This window comes from Xenopus laevis, chromosome 3L (assembly GCF_017654675.1).
Source record: "Xenopus laevis strain J_2021 chromosome 3L, Xenopus_laevis_v10.1, whole genome shotgun sequence".
NCBI lineage: Eukaryota > Metazoa > Chordata > Amphibia > Anura > Pipidae > Xenopus > Xenopus laevis.
The window spans coordinates 115520528-115543927 of record NC_054375.1 but is presented as its reverse complement, the minus strand read 5'-3'; the positions used below and the strand labels follow the sequence as shown (position 1 = coordinate 115543927).

The window sequence follows — 23400 nt, the reverse complement described above, 5'->3', positions numbered from 1 at the left end:
TGAGCAGATCTTGCACAACAGATACAAGCTCCTTACAAGCATGTGAATGCAGATCTCTTGGCACAAGGCCCCTGTTGTTCCCAGATTTCTCTCATCCTCTGTAGGGAGTGTAAGCCAAACTGTTACCCAAGGTACACGTGAGCATTAAAGCGGGTCTATAGCTCGCCAGGCTTCCACTTTAACCCATAGCCAAGACTGTTGTACAGGTTGCATAAGAAGAAATATCACCAAGTTATGAAAAGAGTTGAAGAATGATGGAATTTCATAGCAGTGCTGACTTGTATAAAGGGCATTTAGAGCATAAAGGAACTGCGATAAACAGGGGACACAAAACTACTGTGTTACACAACCCAACCATATTTCAAAGGTGATAAAAAAAAACAACTAAAGAGGAAAATTGAATTCTAAGCAACTTTCACATATATATCAGTTCAATGTTTTTAAAGTTATTCGTGAATGTAATTGCTGTTAAGTGCCTCCTCCCCTTTCCCCACTACTCAGCTCTCCTGCAGCCAAGACTCCAGTTCCCACAATGCCTTGCATGTTAACACACCTGAGAAAAAGTATAACATAAGAATGCAAAGCATTGTGGGAACTGGAGTCTTGGCTGCAGGCTGCAGGAGAGCTGATGTGTGATGCACAGGTCACTATGATGTATTTGATATGGTTATTGAATGGTTAGCCTTCCTATTCTGCCAGTTCCTAACTTGTAACTGTAATGCTGCAACTGTGAGGGTTCAATTTTATTGAAAGTAATAATTGCTTACAGTATCTGTCTTTACAGGCCCTCGTAGTTTAGTAAACACTCTGCCTACCAAATGTCTGCCTGGTTGCTTGGTAATTAAGTCTTAGCAACCAAACAATATGTCATCCCTAAGGATATCGGAAGAATAGAAAGGTTAATTTTTTAAAGAAGACGTCCACCGACCTAAGGTAAAAAAGCTATTTTGGGTGCGCCCCTCCCCCAAACACACTTGTTTATTTTAGGAATGCACAGAATCCAGGATTCGGTTCGGGATTCAGCCTTTTCCAGCAGGGTTAGGAGTGCTGTGCTTGCCATTCTCTTTAACTCTTGTTTCCCTAATTTACATATGCAAATTAGGGTTTGGTATTCCGGCAAATCTTTCACGGATCCTAAAATAGTGGATTTGGTGCATCCGAGGCAGGGTCAGAATTGGCCGTCAGAAAACCAGGAGAAAAACTTGTGGCCGCTTGGTAGAACAGCTGCACTTTTTCAGGAGGAGAGAGACAGAGAGAGTGAGAGGTAAGAAATTCACAACAGAATTTTTTTGGGGGATAGTGAGGTTAACGGACCCTTAAGGTGGCAGACACGGTGGGCGATGGTGGGGCCCAGTCCCATGCTGCCATAAGGTGCCATTAGCTAAATAAGTGCATATCAATTTGCTTTTTTTCTCCTATTATGAAACATTATTTTTCAGAATTCCAACGTATTTGTGTCCACTGCAGAATGGACATAGTATTGAATATAAAAGAGACTTAAGGGATAATGTAACAAATAGTCTTACATTTGCTGTTTGTCCAGTATCCAGTAGCAACCAATCAGCAGGTACCATAGCATCTACATAGCGACGAGAATAAGCTTATATGTTGTATTAACTGCTGCTTAATATCCAGTCAATGTAGGGACACTAAGTGCTATGGAAAGGGAGAGCGCTGTTTGTACTGGATTTTTTCTCCATTTGTGAGCACGTTGCATCTGCTGCTTCTGACCCAAAGGGTTATCTGCATTTAGTTTTCTTATAAATAGGGTGTGAAACCCAGAAAGACTTTCATTTGCTGAGTTTTATTTTATTGGCAACCGTTCCATCAGTGCTGCTCAAATGCATGAATAAATCCCAAGCATGTGGATCTGGGCTCACACACACACACTCAATAGAAAATAAGTGCAGCTTGGAACAATGGGGATTGACACTTAGGGGCAGATTTATCAAAGGTCAAATTTCGAATTTGAAAAACTGTGAAATTCGAATTCAAAAAGGTTTTTTTTGGTCGAATAGGTCCGTTTTCAATCGAATAGGTCCGTAATTAGCCGAATTTGAATCGTACGAATCTAAGGAATAGCGCATTCGATTGAATTCGATTCAACGTTTTTCCCAAAAAAACCTTTGATTTTTCAAAGTCCACAAATTGACTCCAAATAGGTTCTAGGAAATCCCCCATAGGCTAAAACAGCAATTCGGCAGGTTTTAGATGGCGAATGGTTGAAGTCGAATTTTTAAAGAGACAGGACATGATGAATTTCGAAATTTGGACTATTTCCTAGTCGAAGTACACAAAAATGAGCTCAAAATTCTAATTTTTTAAATTCGATATTTTCACTTTGACCTTTGATCAATCTGCCCCTTAATATGCTGAATATGGGATTTCTCATTTAGCTGCAGCCAGAGGCAACACACTATTGTACTTTGTTATATGGGTTGGAGCTGCCATACAGTTTGCATACAAGAGCTAGACCTATGCAGAGCTAAATACTGGCAGCATCAGGGCACATCTGTCTTGCAGTTTATACACAGTTAACCCTTTCATTCTGTGTTATGAACTGGCTATGAAACACTAGACAGGGATTGTCCTGGTTGAGGTCCCACATTGTAGTCACAACAAGAAAATCCCTAGAGGGTCCTTAGGTAAAGGTCCAGTGTATCTGTGGGGGTCACAAGCTTCTTACCAATTCCCGCCCTGCCCCTATTATGTTCCTAATCAGATAACACTTTCATGTTCCTAATTCCATTGCAAGAAGTGAAGAGGGGTGTGACCTTATTGGCCAAAGGGACACAGTGACATCACTGGCATGAGCTCAGCAGGACATATGATGCGTTACAGACACATGTACATAACGGGGGATTTAGGTTGTGCTGACAGGTTTATTACAATGTGACATCAGGAGGTATCAGTTCTAAAGTTGGGCGGTCGGTATGATCCATAATAAATCTGAGATATTAGGGTCGCTGAGTATAAAGTGATCACTCACCACAAGAAGGAAGAGGCCCAGGATGCCCCACCCTCAGCCCTCAGCCCTAGGAGCGGACAAACCGAAAAACCTTTTTGGAGCCGGTACTCAATGAAGGCAAACTTCCAGCAGGCAAATAATTCAAAGTGAAGAAAGTTTATTGTGTCCACACAGTGTCGGACTGGGGGGCCCGGGGCCCACCGGGACTTCTGTCCAGGGCCCCCCTTGCTGCGCCGCACCTTACCGTGCAGTGCGCTCCCTTCCTTCTGTGCGGTGCGCATGCGCAGACGGTGCGGTGCTGGCGCTCCGGCTTTTTTTTTATTTTACATAACACGATTGGGGTCTGGCCCGGCGGGGGCCCATGACGGGTCGGGGCCCACCGGGTTTTTTCCCGGTTTCCCGTCGGGCAAGTCCGACCCTGTGTCCACAGCCTTACGCGTGTCATGTCATAAACACTTATTAAAGGAAAACTATACCCCCAAAATGAACACTTAAGCAACAGTTCATATCATATTAAGAGACATATTAAAGAATCTTACCAAACTGGAATATATATTTAAGTAAATCTTGCCCTTTTACATCTCTTGCCTTGAGCCACCATTTTGTGATGGTCTGTGTGCTGCCTTAGAGATCACCTGACCAGAAATACTACAACTCTAACTGTAACAGGAAGAAGTGTGGAAGCAAAAGACACAACTCTGTCTGTTAATTGGCTCATGTGACCTAACATGTATGGCTTGTTGGTATGTTTGTGAGTACAGTGAATCCTACGATCCCAGGGGGCGGCCCTTATTTTTTAAAATAGCAATTTTCTATTTATGATTACCCAATGGCACACACTACTAGAAAAGTATATTATTATGAAAATGGTTTATTTACATGAAGCAGGATTTTACATATGAGCTGTTTTATGCAATATCTTTTTATAGAGACCTACATTGCTTGGGGGGTATAGTTTTCCTTTATGGGGCAGATTTATCAAGGGTGGAAGTTAAAAAAAACTTCGAATTCAAAAAGACCAACCGAATAGAGGTCGAAGGTTTTTGGGTGTCGAAGTGGTCCGTATTCGAATCGTACGATCGAAGGAATATCGCCTTCGATTTGAAGTTTTCCCCCAAAAAACTTCTCTCTCTAAAACTCCACCAATTGCCTCCATATAGGTTCTAGGAGGTCCCCCATAGGCTAAAACAGCACTTTGGCAGCTTTTAGGTGGTGAATGGTCGAAGTTGAATGTTTTAAAGAGACAGTATATGATAAATTTCAATATTCAAATTTCAAAGTTTTTTTCAACTTCGAATCGAAGTTGGACTATTCCCCTAGTCGAAGTACACCAAAAATTAGAAATTTCGAAAATTCACTTCGACCTTTGATAAATCTGCCCCTTAATCATAGCCTAGCCTGTGATTTCACTTTGAATTATTCTTTCTTCACTTTGAATTATTTGCCTGGTGGAAGTTTGCCTTCATTGAGTGCCGGCTCGAAAAAGGTTTTTCAGTCTGTAGGATCAGCTCCCTGACAGCAGCCTCTCACTGCCACTTACAGGTTAATGTCAGTTGTTGTGCAGAATACAAAAGTAGAATCAGTTTATAGATACTGCCTGGCTCTGGGCCTGTTTAGCTCACTGTGATATCATTGTGTATATTCCTGTACAGGAAGGCCATCTCTGCTGTAAAACATTTAATTATTATGGAAAGAACAAATGGGACGTATTGCTGACAGTGCAAAATTGTCTCCCACGCGTGTGACAAAATGTACATGAATGCCTGTGTTTGGCAGTAGTGATGGGCGAATTTATTTGCCATGCGCAAATTTGTGGCAATACGTCCGCCCGCGGAGGGAATGTATATTGTGCCAGACTCCCAATCCTGTGCCAAACCGCATATACTCTTGGAGGAGCTCAACCTTTTTCCACTTTCATTTCAAAATACTTTTACTAAAAAAAAAGTAGCAGCAGCTCGGGTAGCTCTGTACTTGATTCATAAGGAGGATTCACTGAGGCTTCATTGAGAATTAAAGGCAGACTTGTTACTACCCCAGCTCATACTTGCCAGAAATCTGTGCCTTATTACTGCCACCATCTCTCATTTGTTTTCTCTAATAAGTGTATACTCATCTATCATTGGTGTAGAGGAATAAGATATACCGTATATACTCGAGTATAAGCCGACCCGAATATAAGCCGAGGTACCTAATTTTACCTACGAAAACTGGGAAAACTTATTGACTCTAGTATAAGCCTAGACACAACTACAGCCCTGTCTCCCAGCAGCGCACATTCTGCCAAAGCGACCCCCCAGCGATCAACCAGACTTCTTTGCAAAGTTGATGGTGACAGAGAATTGCCAAACGGATTACTGTGTGCATTGTCCCACTGTCCCACTACCATGTGCAGAGGGTGCTGTTTGATATTGCCATCACTGTTAATCTTTCGTATAAACAACAGAGGGCGCTGTGTGATATTGCAGTCACTGTTATTCTTTAATATAACCAACAGAGGGTGCTGTGTGATATTGCAGTCACTGTTAATCTTTCATATAACCAACAGAGGGCGCTGTGTGATATTGCAGTCACTGTTAATCTTTCATATAACCAACAGAGGGCACTGTGTGATATTGCAGTCACTGTTATTCTTTCATATAACCAACAGATGGCGCTGTGTGATATTGCAGTCACTGTTATTCTTTCATATAACCAACAGAGGGCACTGTGTGATATTGCAGTCACTGTTATTCTTTCATATAACCAACAGAGGGCGCACTGTTATTCTTTCATACAACCAACAGAGGGTGGTGTGTGATATTACAGTCATTGTTATTCTTTCATATAACCAACAGAGGGCGCTGTGTGATATTGCAGTCACTGTTATTCTTTCATATAACCAACAGAGGGCACTGTGTGATATTGCAGTCACTGTTATTCTTCCATATAACCAACAGAGGGCACTGTGTGATATTGCAGTCACTGTTATTCTTTCATATAACCAACAGAGGGCATTGTGGGATATTGCAGTCTCTCCCCAAGTGAACTGTTGGTATAGGAATGATTAAAAGTGACTGCAATTTCAGCTACTCGGGTTGGGTACCGCCGACCCGAGGTAGACTTTTTCAGCACATTTTGGATGCTGAAAAACTCGGCTTATACTCGGGTAAATATATATACTTCTAAACAGGTCATGGAGCTCCAAGGTGACTTCTAAAATTCTCCTATTTTACATATATATTATTATTATACATACATTATTATTATATATAATATTCATATATACAATACACATGTTCCAGTGAGAAATGTGACAGGAATGACTTCACCAAGCACCAGTTGTAAGGCTATAATTTACAGGACATGTATGGCTGTTTGTATATATAGTGAATAAAGTACCCCTCTTGTAAAATATAAGGATATTATAAGTTACCGAGGAGTTTCATGACCATATAAAAACATGAGGCTGAAGGCCGAGTGTTTTTATACAGGTCATGGAACTCAGAGGTAACTTCTAATATCCTTATATTTTACAACTGGGGGTACTTTTTTTATTATAATACACAAGTTTCAGTGAGTCGTGAGAGAAATGACATCAGAACTCACCGTTTATAACTGATGACATCAGAACTCACCGTTTATAAGGATATGATTTACAGGATATTCATGGCTTTTGTGTATTATATATATATATATATATATATATATATATATCTACAGTGTCGGACTGGGACACCAGGGGCCCACTCTCAGTATTATTATTCTTCTCCTCACTCAACCTCTATTCTCCTAGTCTTTATTCTTTACATACTATCATCTATTATTCCATCTATTTAGCCTCTTTGTTCTCAAAGAAATAGGAAATGACCATGAAATAGGCCAAATCTTTAGCAGCACAAGGGCCTCCTGACACCTGGGCCCACCGGGAGTTTTCCTGGTATCCCAGTGGGCCAGTCCGACACTGTATCTCCAACCCCTTGGATGTTGCTCTCAGTGGCCACAAATCAGGTGCTTATTTTTGAATTCCCGGCTTGAAGACAACTTTTTGTTGCATAAAACCAGCTGTAATGGCAAACAGAGCCTCCACTAGGCCAGACCACATAGGGGCTACCAGATGGCCAATTCCAGCCCATATTTGGCATCCTCTGGTACATTCTTCATGCTTGTGTTGCTTCCCAACTCTTTTGACATTTGAATGTGGCTCACAGTTAAAAAAGGTTAGGGACCGCGGGTTAGAGGGTGCCAATCAAGGTGGGTGCTTATATATAGGAAGCTTTAGCCACACTAGACCCATCCTGATCTGACCAATATACACCAAATGCCATTATCAACCAAACTGGTTTCCTGGCGCTACAGTAAGGGGAAATCAAAATTCTGTCTGGTTGCTAGGGTTACATACCATGTCAGTCAATTACTAAATTGCATGGCAAGACCCTCCTGCTGTTTTGATTATGGATTGCAGATACTTCTGGCAGTGATTAATACATCACCCCAACTTAGATTTCCCATTCACTTGAATATAAGGTGCAGGGCGTCCACCTCAGACTACAGGTAAATGCTAATCGATAGAATAAGGAGCGGAAATGACCCCACATTCACTAAAACACTTTCTCTACATCAGAGATAAGCCAGGGCAGGGTCCATTTGTAGCAAAGTATTGCAATCACACCTAATGGGGGGTATTAATGGGGTTAGAAGAGGGCTGCTGTTTTCATCTATTGGCCCTCAACATAAAGGGGAGATTTAAAAACCTTCCTTAAAACCAGGAATAGGTCTGTATCACTATTAAACCGGAGAGATATTTTGGGCCTCTCTCATCTATGTTATTATGAAAAGCAACTTTACGGCGAATCTGCTCTTTAAAGATGCCTTTAACGATGAAAAATGTCGAGGACTTCCACTTCAAAGACGCCATTTTGAGATGTATTTGACATAAAGGGGCAGCGGGTCAATTCCAATGAATGGTTTCTTGGTTGGGACTTATAGAACCATAAAAGTTTCAGTGAATGAGAATCTGAAAGAGCAAATGATATGTTCACATCACAATATTTTTTGTTTTATAGCAATTTCAACGGAAGAATTTGAATTGATGTCTCACAGTGCCCTCTAGTGGCTCAGAAACACGGCTTCTAAATGGCAACAAGGCAGCTATTCATCAAGCCTAAGCAAAACGTATGTAATGGTCACATTATATTTCTACATACACATTAGTAGGGAATGAACACGATGGTCTTTCAAAAGAAATTACAAAGGGCTGGTAAGTTGGCTCCTGAAGGAAACCCCAGCTATGTCCATAATTCTGCCCATTGAGAGGAGTTGGCATGGCTTAGAAGGTGTATTCATTGAGAATGTTTGACAGAGTGTATCTGGTTAAATATGTCTGCGTGTTTTGCAATCACAACCTCAAGGCTCAATGTATGCAAAGAGAAACGTGTGATGCATGGACACCGTCCAACCCACAGACATTAATCCAGCTCTTAACTGGGCCCCGAAATACCGGGACAAAATTATGGCAGATTGGTGGGCAGGAGAGCAATGAATGAGCCTTAGAACTGTATAAAAACACCTTATTTAAAGGGGAACTTTCGTGCAAATGAAAATTTAATATAAGCTTCCTCATACTGAAATAGGAAACTTTCTAAATACAATTTATTAAATAGTCTGCAAAAGTTTATGTTCACTATTCCTCTCTCAGCATCTGTTTCTCTTCATTCTCTCTTCACGTAGGAGTTGGGTGTTAGATAGGGATGCAAGGAATCCACTATATTCGGCAAAACCTTCGCAAAAGATTTGGTCGAATACCGAACCGAATTTGCATATGCAAATTAGGGATGGGAAGGGGAAACAGTTTGTACTTCCTTGTTTTGTGATAAAAAGTCACGCAATTTCCCTCCCCGTCCCCAATTTGCATATGCAAATTAGGATATGGATTTGGTTCAGCCATGCAGAATCCTGCTGAAAAAGGCTGAATCCTGGATTTGTGCATCCCTAGTGTCAGATGAATGATCCAATATATCTTATAGGGGAGACTCCCTTTCCTAGTAGATGTATTAGAGCTCACTCAAATAACCGATTAAAGTACAAACAAAATGACTGCCTTTTGCACAAATTCCGCATGTAGAGAGACATGAGGTCTGGTGATTTTAATAGAGTGAGCTCTAATACATCTTCATTTCAAACCCGTGGTTTTATATAAGTATAAGCATCAATCATCTGGTTCTCATCATGCCCTAAAGAGAAACATCCACAGATTCAACTAAACTGGAAAAGAAGTGCACCCATACACAATACTAGCCATTAATAGCACCAATTTATTATTATAGAGAGATTATCATTCCCATCAGGCTCTGCCCCCAAATGAGCTTACAGTCTAAAATCCATAACACAATACAGACAGTGTTTATGCTCCCTGCGTTCTATAAATGTAAGAAAGCTGCCACACAAGATTTATTTTTGAATTACTGTAGGCAGAACATTGGAGCAGTGGGTAGCTTGGCAGTGACAGGTTCCTGGCTTTGATTCTGGCCACAGCATGGTCTACAGAGAATTTGTAGGTTTTCCCCAAATACATGTTGGTTTTTCCTCCTGGAAATAGTCAGGTTACCTGGCTCCTCATGGAATGGACACTACTGTGCATTGAAGATTATTAGATTGTAAGCTCCATTGTGAAAGATGAACAATCTCTCTAGGATGTTGTATAAAATATTGATGCAATCAAAGTTCCAAACAAAATCAATGTGTTATTAAAAGGGTTGTTTTAAATTAACTTTTAGCATGATTTAGATATTCTGAGACAATTTGCAATTCGTTTTAATTTTTTTTTATTATTTGTGGTTTTTGAGTTACTTCGCAGCTCTCCAGTTTGCATTTCAGCAATCTTTTTTGCTAGGGCCCAAATTATCTTGGCAACCACGCATTGATTGAAATAAGGGACTGGAATATAAATAAGAGAGGCCTGAATAGATTGAGGAGTATTGAAAGGTTGCAGAAACAATAAATCTGTAGCCTTACAAAGCATTTGTTGTTTAGATGGAGTCAGTGACCCCCATTTGAAAACTAGGAAGTCAGAAGAAAAAGGCAAAAAACTAAAAAAAAAAAAAAAGACCAATTGACAAGTTGCTTAGAATTAGCTCTATAACAAACTAAAAGTTAACAAAGGTGAATTACCTCTTTAATATGGAGAGCAGTGAGCCCCCAAGCATGCCAGCATTATGGAAGGGAGGAGAAATGGATAGCAGAAAGAGGTAGCTTTGTACTACTCTCTCCTATACGGAAGAGACACGTAAGAGAAATGAATACTTGCTGTATCCAACGCATGTGCCAACTACTTGCGCAAGTCGCTAAACAAACTGTCCCTCGGGCACTAAACTTAAATATTAAGCGCTAGGAGACCACACGTGTCATCGCCTTTAGTCTTAGCTGAGAAACTGTCCTAAGGGCTTCTCCAAAATCATATTTGGGGGAGGGAAAAACATTACTAAAAGAGGCTAATGTGCAACAGGTCTAGTCACCAAATCCAGCCAATCAGCAGCTAGGATTACTGGCCACCTGTTTAAAAACAAACATCTGATGAGTTACATGGGCAAACTTTGTAATGTTTATTATAGAATCCTACTAGTTATGAAATGCAAAACTTCCCAGCATTCCAAGGCACATTTTTTTGGAACGGAGACAAGAGAAGTGTGAAACACCCCGGGGCTCATTTGCACTTCATCGCTGCTGCTCTTGGAAATTTTAGCTCAGTGGAAACCGCACAAATCAAACAGTTAATTGAATGGTTTGGTACCAGTTTTAATTGATATAGAAGGAATCTCAGTCATTTGTTTGGGTTAAAACAGAAAGAAATGGACCAATTGCAACTTCCATCGAATTTCTATTTAACCCTTTCCGTGGGAATGATCTAGAATCTCCGCGGTTAGTTCCAGAGTGGCAGGAAACACGTATTCAGTAAACATTATTAACCATACGTAGGGGGCATTGAGTGTATACACAAACACCACTATTCAAATGACTTGTTTATTATTACAAAATGACTCCAATAAAATATTTTCATATTTGCATCATATATACACACACGTCTGCATCTCTCTGCAGGATCTCCAAACGTTTTGTATACAAATTTAGAAACGGAAATATAAAGATATCTATAAAAAGAAATCAAGTTTAATTTAAATATACATTATGGGACAAAACATTTAGATATTTACAATCATTTACACAATACAGGCTTAATCAGCAAAAGCCCAAAGATAATGAAAACCTTAGAGACCCTGGAGGGGAATTCATGGAAATCCCTTTTATGCATTGCAACATACAAACACAAGCCTAGTTGCTTGTGAAAATCTTTGGCTATTTAATATGCTGTTGCTCAATGCAGGACTCACCAGTGACATCACATCAAGGGGTAAGAAATGTAAACTCCGTGCAGAGCCTGTAAGAGGCAAATAAACTCACACATTATGTAATGAGTTTTTTGCGGCTATAAGTTTTGCTGATAGAACGCAGAGGATTGACTTTGCGGAAGGGAGAATCATCGGAAACAGCTGCTGGATTTGTCGGTCTTTTCAGTGTTGGTGTTCCATGGTCACTGTCACCATCAGAAAACACATCTGTAACAAGAGAAATGTATTGGTTGAAATCTTAGATTTTGATACATATGATACAAATATTACACAATTGATAAGGATTTCAGTTTTCTAGACCAGTGCAATTCAGCAAAGGAGTCTCAATCCTGCTCAGAATAATGACTGGAACAATTGGATTAAGTATACCTGTACCAGTAACAATATGGCTGGGAACTTTTTTTTTTTTAAACAAAGTTTTTTATTATTTGAAATATACCAAACAAGCATATTGACATTGCTTATCAACTGTGAGTTTACATAATCTTCTTCAATTAATATACATATACCAATTTCTTATAATGTAGCAATATGAAACACAAAACATCTCTTATGGTAGCTATACCGAAAATATTTTAGCATGGAAAAGGATATAATATACAAAAGGAAGTGGAAGGGGAAAATGAAAGAGAAAGGAAATGAACAAAGGGTCAGAAATAAATCAAACGGTGTCACGAGTGTCCAAAGTACCACCTATTGATCGAACTTAAAGGAGAATTCAACCCATAGTTTAAAATTCCCCTCCCCCTACCTTCGGTAGACCCCCCCTCCCTTCAGCCTACCTGCCCCCACCCCCCAGGGCAAATTCCCATAATCTCCAGTGTTTACCACTGCCTGGAATAAAAAGTTGTTTGCAGTAATACTGCTGGAGTTCCTCTTCCTTCTCCTATACTTGGATCATTAGCTGATATGGTCCATCGGAAGCTCACACACACGGGCAAATAAGATGCCGACTCAGTCTAAAACACCAATATCGGCAGCTTTAAAGGACCAGTAACAATTTAAAAAAAAAAATCTGTTTGTATATATCGAAAAAAAAAAAAAAACACCCAACACAAATTAAACTTTAAAATCGCATAGTCTTTATTAAGAAATAACATAGAATCTCCACTTGCGCTCCTCTTCAGAAAGCAATCCATTGTGCGGCAATCGATTTCTCCTCCCTGCCTTCCTTATAGGAGAGGGAGGAGAAATCGAGCGCCGCAAAATGGATTGTCAACGTGACGCCTTTTCTGAAGAGGAGCACAAGCGGAGTTTCGGTAAGTTATTTCTTAATAAAGCCTTTGTGATTTTAAAGTTTAATTTGTGTTGACGTTTTTTTATTTTCGATCTATACAAACAAATTTTTTTTTTTTTTAATTTATGTTACTGGTCGTTTAATCTGCCCATGTATGGCCACCTTAACAGACAGTCACTTGCCCTTGTGTAATAAACTAGAGGCTTGAAGGTTTGTAATTGAAATCTCCTGTACTGCACAACATTAGAAATTAATTAGAATCCTCACAGGCTTATTTGTTCATCTCTACTATACCCAGGAATGCAGACAACACCCCAAATAAGTGAAAAAAGGGATTTGTTTTGTACACCCTGATTCAATTACAAAATCAGCCCCACCCCAAATAAGGGCAAGGTCACACAAGGTGTTTTTGTCTCCCATGCTGGAGGCCATTTAGCAAAAATACCTTTTAAATTGCTGTCTATGTCGATCACTGCTGGTAAAATTGTGCAATTGCATAATACATGTATGGGACCAGTTATCCAGAATGGGACCTAGGGTTTTCCAGATAATGGATCTTTCTGTAATTTGGATCTTCATACTTCATAATTTGTTTTAAAGTAATAAAAATATAATGCAGTGTTGTCCTGCACTGGTATAACGGATTTGTTTGCTTCAGAAACACTACTATTGTTTATATAAATAAGCTGCCGTGTAGCAATGGGGGCAGTCATTCAAAGGAGAAAAGGCTCAGGTTACACAGCAGATAAGCTCTGTAGAACATAATGGTTTTATCTGTTATCCACTATTTAACCTGTACCATATAGTCTTTTTTCAATTTTCACCATTGCTACACAGCAGCTTGTTTATAACACTTTCATTTTTTTGGTGTTACTGTTCCTTTAAGTCATATGAACATTAAATAAACCCAATAGGCTGGTTTTGCTTAAAATAAGGATTAATTATTTCTTAGGTTGGATCAAGTACAAGCTACTGTTTTATTATTACAGAGGGGGAAAAAAAACAATTATGAAAATCCTGGATTATTTGGATAAAATGGATTCTATGGGAGATGGCCTTTCTGTAATTTTGAGCATTCTGGATAATGGATTTCTAGATAATGGATCCTATACCTGTACTGTGATAATACAGAAGGGGATTATATATATATATATATATATATATATATATATATATATATATATATATATATATATATATATATATATATATATATATATATATATATATATATATATATATATATATATTATTTGTGTCTTTTACCAGGGCAATTGGCATGGAAATGGCTATGGCTATGTACTAGATAAGAAAAGTTTCTGAATTAATTCAGTGCATAGAATAGATTCCCTCAGATCTAATATGCAGATACAACCTCTTTCCATGCACATTATCTGCAGGTGATATGCCAGGATTCGTGCATGGTTGGAAATCTAGCACCATTCATTGTGACTAATCCAAATCCTCGAGAGCAGAACCAATTCAACCTGTCCTTGTACCTTTCACACTATTGCATAATAATGACCATGTAAAGCAATACCTTGAATTTTCTCTTTTCGCTTGGACGACGGTGTTTTTCCTTTATATAACAAAGGAGACTGAGTAAGGGTCAGCAGACCACAGGCGGATAAAGGATTTTTCGGTACCTTGCTGGGTGGGGTAAAATCTAATTGTGGGGAACAGAGATGCATCAAGTTAGGAAGGAGAATATGGATATTGGTGAAACAATGTAAATACAATTATGCACCAACAAAAGCTAATGCTTATAAAAATGATACCCATGTAGACAATTCATTAATAAAAGTAAATGTATTACCTGACATATTAAAAACATCATCACAAATGCTTTGCTGTGAAGAGCTTAAATAAGAGGACCGACTTTGGTCTGAAGAGAAGATTTCCATTTCTTCCTTGGTTTGGTGTCGGTGTGTGGCCGTGTTGCTATCCTCGTGTCTATTAAATGTGCACACTCTTTTGACAGGATTTTCCGTTTCTTTGGTAGGGGACACAAGACTGAAAACTCGTTTTCGAGACCTAAGTCCAAAAGTCCCTCCATCAACTTTACTTTGCTGTTCAATAACTGGAGACTTCTCCAAAAGTTTAGAGACTCCTTCAAGCTCAAAATCGCCTCCATCTTCTTCTGCATATTCTGGAATCTTATCACATTTTAAAAGATTTGTGCACAGAGCTGATGCTTTTTTCTTCCTAGGCCAGCTATTAATGACATCTGTGCTAAGTTTTTCCTTTGGAGATGGTGTCCAAGGAACCCCTGCATCTGACTGAGACGGAGAAGCAGCAGCGGAAAGACACCTGTTAGGTGTGTAAGACTGACAAATAAAAGTTTGGATTCCACTTTTCCCCGGAGTATAATGAGAAGTTCGCACACAGGAAGGGGAAACACAAGCAGGTTCAGTCCTTACTGCATGTTTACTACACCACTTCTCATTGAAGGGGCTTTCATCTCCTTTTCTTTTCCTGGAGATCTTTGGCGTTTTGTTAACATCCATATCAATTGTGGAATTTGAATCTGTTCGCTTGAAGCGGAGTTTCGGTAAACCAGACTCCTGCATTTCAAGCTCAACCTCATATATTGACTGAGGAATCATTTTGCAGTGACTCTTTGGCGTAGAGAACTTTGCAGGAATCTCGGGAGTTCCGAGTCGTGCAGCAGCTTCTCTCTGTCTTCTGTCGGGAGTGCACCGTAAACCATATGTTGATGTGGAACACACATTTCCCAGACACTTTGGAGTGGTTGGCAGATAACTTACTCCTGAGCCAGAAGGTTTTCGTGTAATGAGGACTTTCATCTTCAGCTCAGATGCTTCTGTTGACACAACTCGAGCTTCTGAAATATCAATACTTTCCTCTGTTTGAGAGCTATTAATAAAAGAGTCTGTAGCTTCCTGGCTGTTCATAGAAGACGAGTCAAGTTTTTCACTTACTATTGTAACCCCTTCAGCTTTTGATGATGTAACATCGGATAAAGCATCTTTTAGATCTGGAGACAAGCTTTTATCTGTAAAAGGAATACTTGGCGATGAAACAGATGTCTGGGAGAGAGAATCAGTACACTCACCAGCATTTATTACATTCTGCATTTGCGTAGAAATCTGGGAAGGCACAGTGCAAGCAGTCTCTGCTTTTGTACTGTCCTTATTACTGCAAAGTGAATCCATCAGACGTTCAGGTGCACCAGAAAACTCTAGCGAATCACAAGGTTTGAGCAATGCAATAGATGATTTCTTAGGTGTCTGACAAACAGATGATGTTTTTTCTGAACAAAAGGACTTGAGTGCAGACGAGGGAGTAGCTGATGACGATAAATTTGAACCAAGTACTTTTTCAGGAGTGCATTCTCGCATTCGAGTTATAGCAACAGTTAGTTCCTTCATAATGTATTTTTTTGGCGATGGTGTATGAGAAACAGAAGCCAAAGCAGATCTCTGTGGTGTTTTAAGGATAGGTGTAGTTGGAACAGAAGCCAAAACAGGTTTCTGTGGTGTCTGATACACGGGTGTACTCATAACAGATGCCAAAATAGCTTTCTGCGGGGTCTGATACACGGGTGTCCTCGAAACAGAAGTCAAAATTGCTTTGTTTGGTGTCTGACAGACAGGTGTACTTGGAACAGAAGACAAAATTGCTTTCTGTGGGGTCCGACACACAGGCGTTCTCGGAACAGAAGCCGAAATAGGTTTCTGTGGTGTCTGAAGAATTGGTGTATGGGGAACAGAAGCCAAAATACGCTTCTGTGGTGTCCAAAGGATATATCCTGATGGTCCTCGAGACTCATGCTCCTGGGGGTGTTTGAGATCGGATTTCCTCGGCGTGTTTGAGATCTGCAGACTTTGCTTTGCAGGAGTAGTGTTATTACTTCTCGTAGGAGTCCTTGAAGGTGTTCTGAAATCCTTACTTTCCAGTCTTTGTAACTTTTGAGGTGTCTTTACTTCCATTAAAGTCTGACAAACAGATTGCTTATATGGTGACCCATCTTTTCCAGGAGTCATTTGTGCTAGTCTCTCGCTTCTCCTTCCCCAAAGCTTCAAAGGAGATTTCTCCTCTGGTTTAGATGGAGAGAATAATTTCCCTAAGTTTTTAGCAGCTTTTTTCCTTTCTGTTGAACCTTTGGATGGGGTTTTTAACCTTTTGGGAGTTCTGGATGGAGTATGTGGTGTGTATGGTGTGCAAGGGGATTTAAGGAGCATATTTCCTGACTGGTCTTCGAAATTAGGAATATTTTTGCTTGGAGTTTTCCTAGGAGTTTTTCCTGGAGTCTAGAAAAGAAAAAAGGGAACAAAATGATGTTTTTCAGGCATTTATTGCTAGAATTGTGAAGAAACTGTAGTATTGTATGTGTACATTACATTTACCTTATAAACAGGGTTAACCATGTCCAGAATTCTTCTAGATCTTTTGGTTGTAGGAGGACTAATCATTCCCAAGACTTCCCCAAAAAGGAGCCTTTTAGGCGTTTTTACCTCAGAAATTGAGCAGCTACCTACAAATCAATGCAATAAAGTATTACAAGCTTAAAGGTAACTATTAAACAAAGTGCACTTCATAAACTCAACATTATTTAATATATAGGTATTTTTTATTCAAATGTGATCTTAAGTAAGTGACAGCAGAACAAAAGTGGCAGCATTTCTAGTTCATTAGAATACCTGGTCGCTCTCTAGACTTTTGCAACTGGGTTGCAGAATTCACCCGTTCCAGATTACGCGATTTTGGCTGTGATGCATAAAAAGATGAGGAGTTCCTCCTTGTTAAAGATAGCTGCTTAATGCGTGGGCTTCTTCGTAAATCAATATCTGTAATTATAGAAAAATATATGTATAAAACAAACAATTCCATATTTATATAAATATCCAGGAAAAGATCAATTTTCAAACATTCTGACTAGTACACTGTACTGTATTGTTACTATGTGTTACAGCACAAGTATTGACTCCAGCCAAAAGTTTTTTTTTTTTTTTAAACAAGGTGGCCAGATATATCCATAATTAGCTGGATAGTTTGGGCATGTATGCCAGCTGTAACGGATGATCAGTTTCAACAGACCAGTCAGTCTGTCCAAATAAATGGATGATCGTTATTTGGCCAAACTGGCTAGTATTCAACAGTTGGCCTTTGCAGTTTTTCATGCTCATAGAGCTTAGTACTATTATTTTGCCTAATCTTTTATTTTAGTCTTGCATGAAGATTCTACAAATGAAAAGGCGGGTATTGTTTTTTGTTTTCTGTATTTTATATATCATAATATTGATAGTCTTCCTGCTTAAAAGGTTAAAATGCTGCAGGTGCCAATGTTTTAGGTTCCCCACAGTTTATTAAATTGCTAGCTTTTACTTTTGCAAGTATCCATAGCAAGTCTTGCTTTTAGTTTCCAGCTTGTAGCAGATAGGTTAAAGCTAACGGATGACTGCAATGGGTTACTGAACTTATGCAAAACTGTCCACATTTTTTTTTACGAGTTATACATAGTCATGCCATGAGCAAGTAACTCCTTTTCTTTTTCTTCTTACTACCGTATACTAGTGTACAACTTTTTTTTCTTAATGCAGATCAAACATGGTAAAAAACAAACATCAAAAAAATTGGTGATGCCCGTTTGATCGACAAATGTAAAAGGAAAATGAGGGTGTATTTAAAGAAATTGTAACTGCAATCTGCCACTGAATAAGCAGCCGTGAACAACAGGCACCTTATCTTAAAGAAAGAATAGGATTTTCCTTGTAATAGTAAATCAATTTTCCTTGTAATAATACATTGGGGAAACAATGACCATAGGGACAGGGATCAGGAGAGATCTCCAGGAGGTTATACTCCACTGTCTTTTCTCTTACCTCGGATTTCTTTTTCTGGAGATTCTTCAACAATGCTGATGTTGGAGTTTGACTCAGAAGGCCTGAAAGTACAAACATCCATGTCATATTGCCTGAGCTAGCATATTTCAAACAAAGAATGGAGCAAGCATTGCTTATTTATGGTGCAGGCATTATTAAATAAGGGTTTTCTAAAACAAAAAGGTAATCTCAGCTGTATTGTAAGGGGAAATTTAAAGCGGGAATTTAGACGGGTGTAGTACAAGGCAACATTATGATGTGGAGTGTAGGTCCATTACTACTGTAAATATACATTTTTCTTTATGCCTATAGTGAGATTGCATGTGACATTTTGTAAAACAGCTCACCGTCCTTTGATCTGCCTTAGAAGAAGCCTGTTTGCAGTCTGTTTGTGAACAGGGGTCTCAGATACTTTTTTTGTCAATAACTTGTGGTGATCTAAAATAAAAACAAGAACCAAGCAAATACATCAATAGAAAATAATATAAATTCTTTACAGGTGACCTGAAGATCAAATTGAAGGGATTCTTCTTTGAGGCCAAGACATTGAGACAATTGTTGTGTTACCTTTGCTGCCATCATGAGATTTGCTGCGTTTCCGCTTCAGACTTTCTACTGCAGAAACAGACTGGCTTCTTGGCATTTTACTGCATCTTTTTGATGGTGAACGCGTCTCTTGGATAAACAAGTTTCTTCTTACTTTTGCTTTATAAGAAAAAACAAAAAAAAAACTAAACAATGGTATGAATACAAGGCTAATGTCAAGAGAGTAACTTCACAAGTAGCAGCAATTTGCATGTTAAGGAAAAAATGTAAACAAATCAGAATAGGGTAGCCATACACCCAAATACAGATAATGTTCACATTAGAAAAAACGTAGACAGACCTTGGGGTACATAAGCAGCGGGTTAATGCAATGAGATAAATTGAGATAAACGAAAAAAATATTAATTGCGATCACATCTTGTTGAAGAGCCTTTCACATTCAGCAGCTAGGAAAGATCTGCTAAGCTGAACTCTATTACTATTCCAAAGGCAGAAAATAGGATAGAATATTACTCTGTGCCTCCCTTAAAGGAACAGTAACATCAAATAAAAAAGTGTTTTAAAGTAATAAAAATGTAATGCAGTGTTGCCCTGCACTGGTAAAACTGCTGTGTTTGCTTCAAAAACACTACTATAGTTTATATAAATAAGTTGCTGTGTAGCAATGGGGATAGCCATTCAAAGATGAAGAGACTCCGGTTACACAGCAGATAAGCTCTGTAGAACATAATGGCGTTATCTGTTATCCACTACTTAACCTGTGCCATATAGCCTTTTTTCAATTTCCGCCATTACTTTAAAAAAAAAAAAAAAAAAAAAAACTGAATTACATAATATTATGACAGACCTAGGTGCTCTTCTACTTTTAGGGGCTTTTGGCTCTTTATATTGCACAGTTTAAGGTTATTGCTTAAACAAAAGTTTGTCGCCTCTATCAAAAGCAAATGATTCAGTTCTCTGGCAGAAACTCTAGTTTCAAATCCAAAAAATAAAAAAATGCCTAATGAAAAAAAAAAAAAAAAAAAAAAACAATTTTATGCAACTTTCCAATGTACATTTATCAAAAATTGTCAGTGCTTTTAGTTATTTGTAAAAACAATTGATATTGAAAGCAGCATTTGCTTAACTCCTGGTTGTTACTTTTAAAACAATGTTGCAAAATCTTGGCAGCAACGACAGGTCTGTTAATCAGCTGCCTTGTCTTACATTGTATCAACAGTCTGAGCCACCATGGAAGAATAGAAGGGACAGACAAAACTGCTTTCAATTGCATGTCATATACAAATAACTTAAAAACCATGGAATTTCATACCTCCCAACATTTGAAAAATAGAAAAAGGGACAAAAAAAACCTACTTGTTAAAATATGAACATATGTACATTAAGGGGCATATTTGTCAAGGGTCGAATTTCGAATTGAAAAAACCAACCAAATTAATTCGTTTTTTTTTTTGGTCGAATAGGTCAGTTTTCGATTGAAAAGGTCCGTATTCGGCCGAATTCGAATCGTACGAATCGAAGGAATATCGCATTCGATCAAATTCAATTCGAAGTCTTTCCCCAAAAATAAACTTAGATTTTTCAAAGTCCACCAATTGACTCCAAGTAGGTTCTAGGAGGTCCCCCATAGGCTAAAACAGCAATTCGGCAGGTTTTAGATGGCAAATGGTCGAATTTTTAAAGAGACAGTACATGATAAATTTTGATATAAGAATTGAATTTGGACTATTCCCTAGTTGAAGTACACAAAAAAATTGCTTAAAATTCTAATTTTTTTCATTCGAAAATTCACCTCGACCTTTGATAAATCTGCCCCTAAAAGTTACCTATGGGGCATGTTGATCGTTATTTTTGCAAGCAATTTTTAAGCCTGACTGTTTTGCCAACCTGACTATCCCATCTCAGCCAGTCAGATAGAGATTCTAATGCTAACGGACTCCTGCTGCACAAATATGGCAGCCCCCTCATACAGGAACAAGGAGCATCAGACAGGTAATGTAAAAGCATTGGGCAAATACTTTATGGCAAAATTATAAGTAGCTTTCAAAGGCAATATTATGAGAGATGTAAAAAAGTTCAATTTCTGGTGTCACTCTCTCTTTAAATTGTTACAAATCTAAGTGCAGCTGCCGACTATTCTGGGCTCTCTGCTTATTTATTTACATTTCAGAAACATTGTATCGTTTTCTGCCTGTTCAGTGCAGGAGATCAAAGAGAAAGTCGGGATATTACAGCAACAATTTGGGACTGCGGGTTGAGCTGTCAAAATCGGGACAGTCCCACGAATAAAAGGACAGTTGGGAGGTATGGAATGTGTAATGCATGTATATTGCAAAGTTGCAAGTTTTTTTTAATTTACTCCAGCTTTGTATGCAAATTTGTTCTCAATTTTCTAATGTGTACTTTTTTCTAATAAATGTAGAAAAATGTATTTCTAGATAGTTTTTTTCTCTATATTGATCCGCACTTACACAGTATGACAAAAACAAACAATACCTTCAGCATCTTTCTGTGGTTGAGCTGGAAGAGGTAACTTTAGTTTCTCAAGCACTACGACAGCATTAGATTGCACATTTTCCTGAAGATTAGAAAAGGTTTTAAAGTTCATTTATATTTCACAGTGATATTGAATATTAAATGCATTTTAAAAAAAAACTGTGTTAAATAAAGACGTTTCAGTGGAACACATTAAATTGGAATTAAACCATAAAATATAATAAATAACACTACTCCCTACCATACAGTCACCCTCCATGCTGCCGCCCGCACAGGTGATAACTCCAGTAATTGCCCCCTATCCTGTAATTACCCCTCGCTGCAGAGTAAGCGCAGCGGAGCTCACAGGCTCAATCTTCTTCTCTTTGGTAATATTCGGGTCTTCTTCCTTCCCTTTGGCTATTTCCATCACTTTCAGCACATGCACAGTTGTCCGGAACCGGAAGATTGCTTGAACTGCGCATGTGCCGATACGGCACTTACTTTCCGAAGATTAACAAAGAGAATAAGGTGAGCTTTTGTGAGCTCCACTGCACTTACTCTGCAACGAGGGGTAATTACAGGATTAGGGGCAATTACTGGAGTTATCACCTGTGCGGGCGGGAGCAGGGACTATGTAGGGTAGGGGGTAGTGGGTTTTATTATATGGGGGTTTAGTTCTACTTTAAAGGAACTGTACACATATGTTATCACCTGTGTGGGCGGGAGCAGGGACTATGTAGGGTAGGGGGTAGTGGGTTTTATTATATGGGGGTTTAGTTCTACTTTAAAGGAACAGTACACATATGAAAGTGTTTTAAAATAATAACAATATAATGTACTGTTGTGCTGCACTGGTAAAACTGTTGTATTTGCTATATGTTCGTTTTTAGCAACAGTGTTTTTAGGTGTATACTGTGCCTTGATAACTTGTAAAAATAGCATGGTATGGTATAATGTGTTTTGAAAAAAAAAAAACTTCCTCTGAGAATCCAAACAGTAGCAAGCTTTCTAGGACACAATTACATATTAAAGATACTGTATGCTATAAGACTTGCTTTTAATCACCAGCAGATCCTTCACCTATACTTACTTTATTTGGTTGCCTCTTAGGCACTTCAATCTGCCGGAAACTTTGAGAGCTTTCTGCTACACTCCTGTGCCTTGCCAAAGCAGTTGACCTTTAAAAAAAAAAATGGAATTATTTAAGTCTTTATGCTGCAAAACACGTAGCCCTCCGAAGACAACCAGTGGATAGAGCATATAAAGATGTTTTGGTAATCAACAAGAACAGCATACCTTCTTTTCTTAGCAGATCTGGTACGTAGATCTTCAAGCTGATCTGTCTCTGCACCGATTGGAGCCACACTTGGGACTCTAGAGGTAGATGGCTGAGACTTTACAGATTTCTCTTCGTGCATTATGGAGTCATCGCCATCAGAAGGAAGAACCAGAGCAAGTACTTCAGGAATCTGAGTCCCAAGACTGAAGTAGATGTCTGCCAGGATTTTTGGTACAGATGCAATGTATCTATCAATTTAAAAGGACACAAGCAAGTTAAAAATAAGCGTTTACACAGTCTATAAAGAAGCAATCTGGAAATGCAAATGTAAATTAATATTATGCACGATTATGTTGTAAAGCAGTAACAGTAAAACATTTTTTAATGTACGGTACACTTCAGTATTCTATGACAACTTGCAATGAGTATTTGTTACTGAGAATACCTACAGATTTTCTGGTAGGAGTTTTTGGGGGACAGTTAATAAAAAAAATAATAAATATATATATATATATATATATATATATAGACCAGTCAAAGCACTGAACTATATTCTATTTCAGAGGCCAACATCTGATTAGTAAAAATCTGGAGCAAACTATGTATATGCAGTAAACATATTTCAGATTTTATTTTCATAAAACAATTTCACATTAATAAACTAC

The 23400-nt window shown here is 38.6% G+C and overlaps 1 protein-coding gene and 1 long non-coding RNA gene across 2 annotated transcripts in view; one reads left to right on the top strand and one right to left on the bottom strand.

Moving 5' to 3' along the window:
* The first annotated feature begins 1156 nt into the window (after positions 1-1156).
* On the top strand, positions 1157-19053 carry LOC121401563. Its single transcript, XR_005966359.1, has 3 exons — positions 1157-1264; positions 8011-8119; positions 18932-19053. It is a non-coding gene; the product is annotated as an uncharacterized LOC121401563 (long non-coding RNA).
* The window catches only part of ticrr.L (TOPBP1-interacting checkpoint and replication regulator L homeolog), a 34772-nt gene continuing 22776 nt past the window's right edge, over positions 11405-23400 (bottom strand). The window contains 11 exon segments of the mRNA NM_001172306.1: positions 11405-11556; positions 14127-14252; positions 14403-16860; positions 16957-17084; positions 17251-17397; positions 18433-18494; positions 18780-18870; positions 19000-19137; positions 21475-21556; positions 22547-22634; positions 22753-22983. Coding sequence (NP_001165777.1) covers positions 11405-11556; positions 14127-14252; positions 14403-16860; positions 16957-17084; positions 17251-17397; positions 18433-18494; positions 18780-18870; positions 19000-19137; positions 21475-21556; positions 22547-22634; positions 22753-22983 — 3703 coding nt within the window.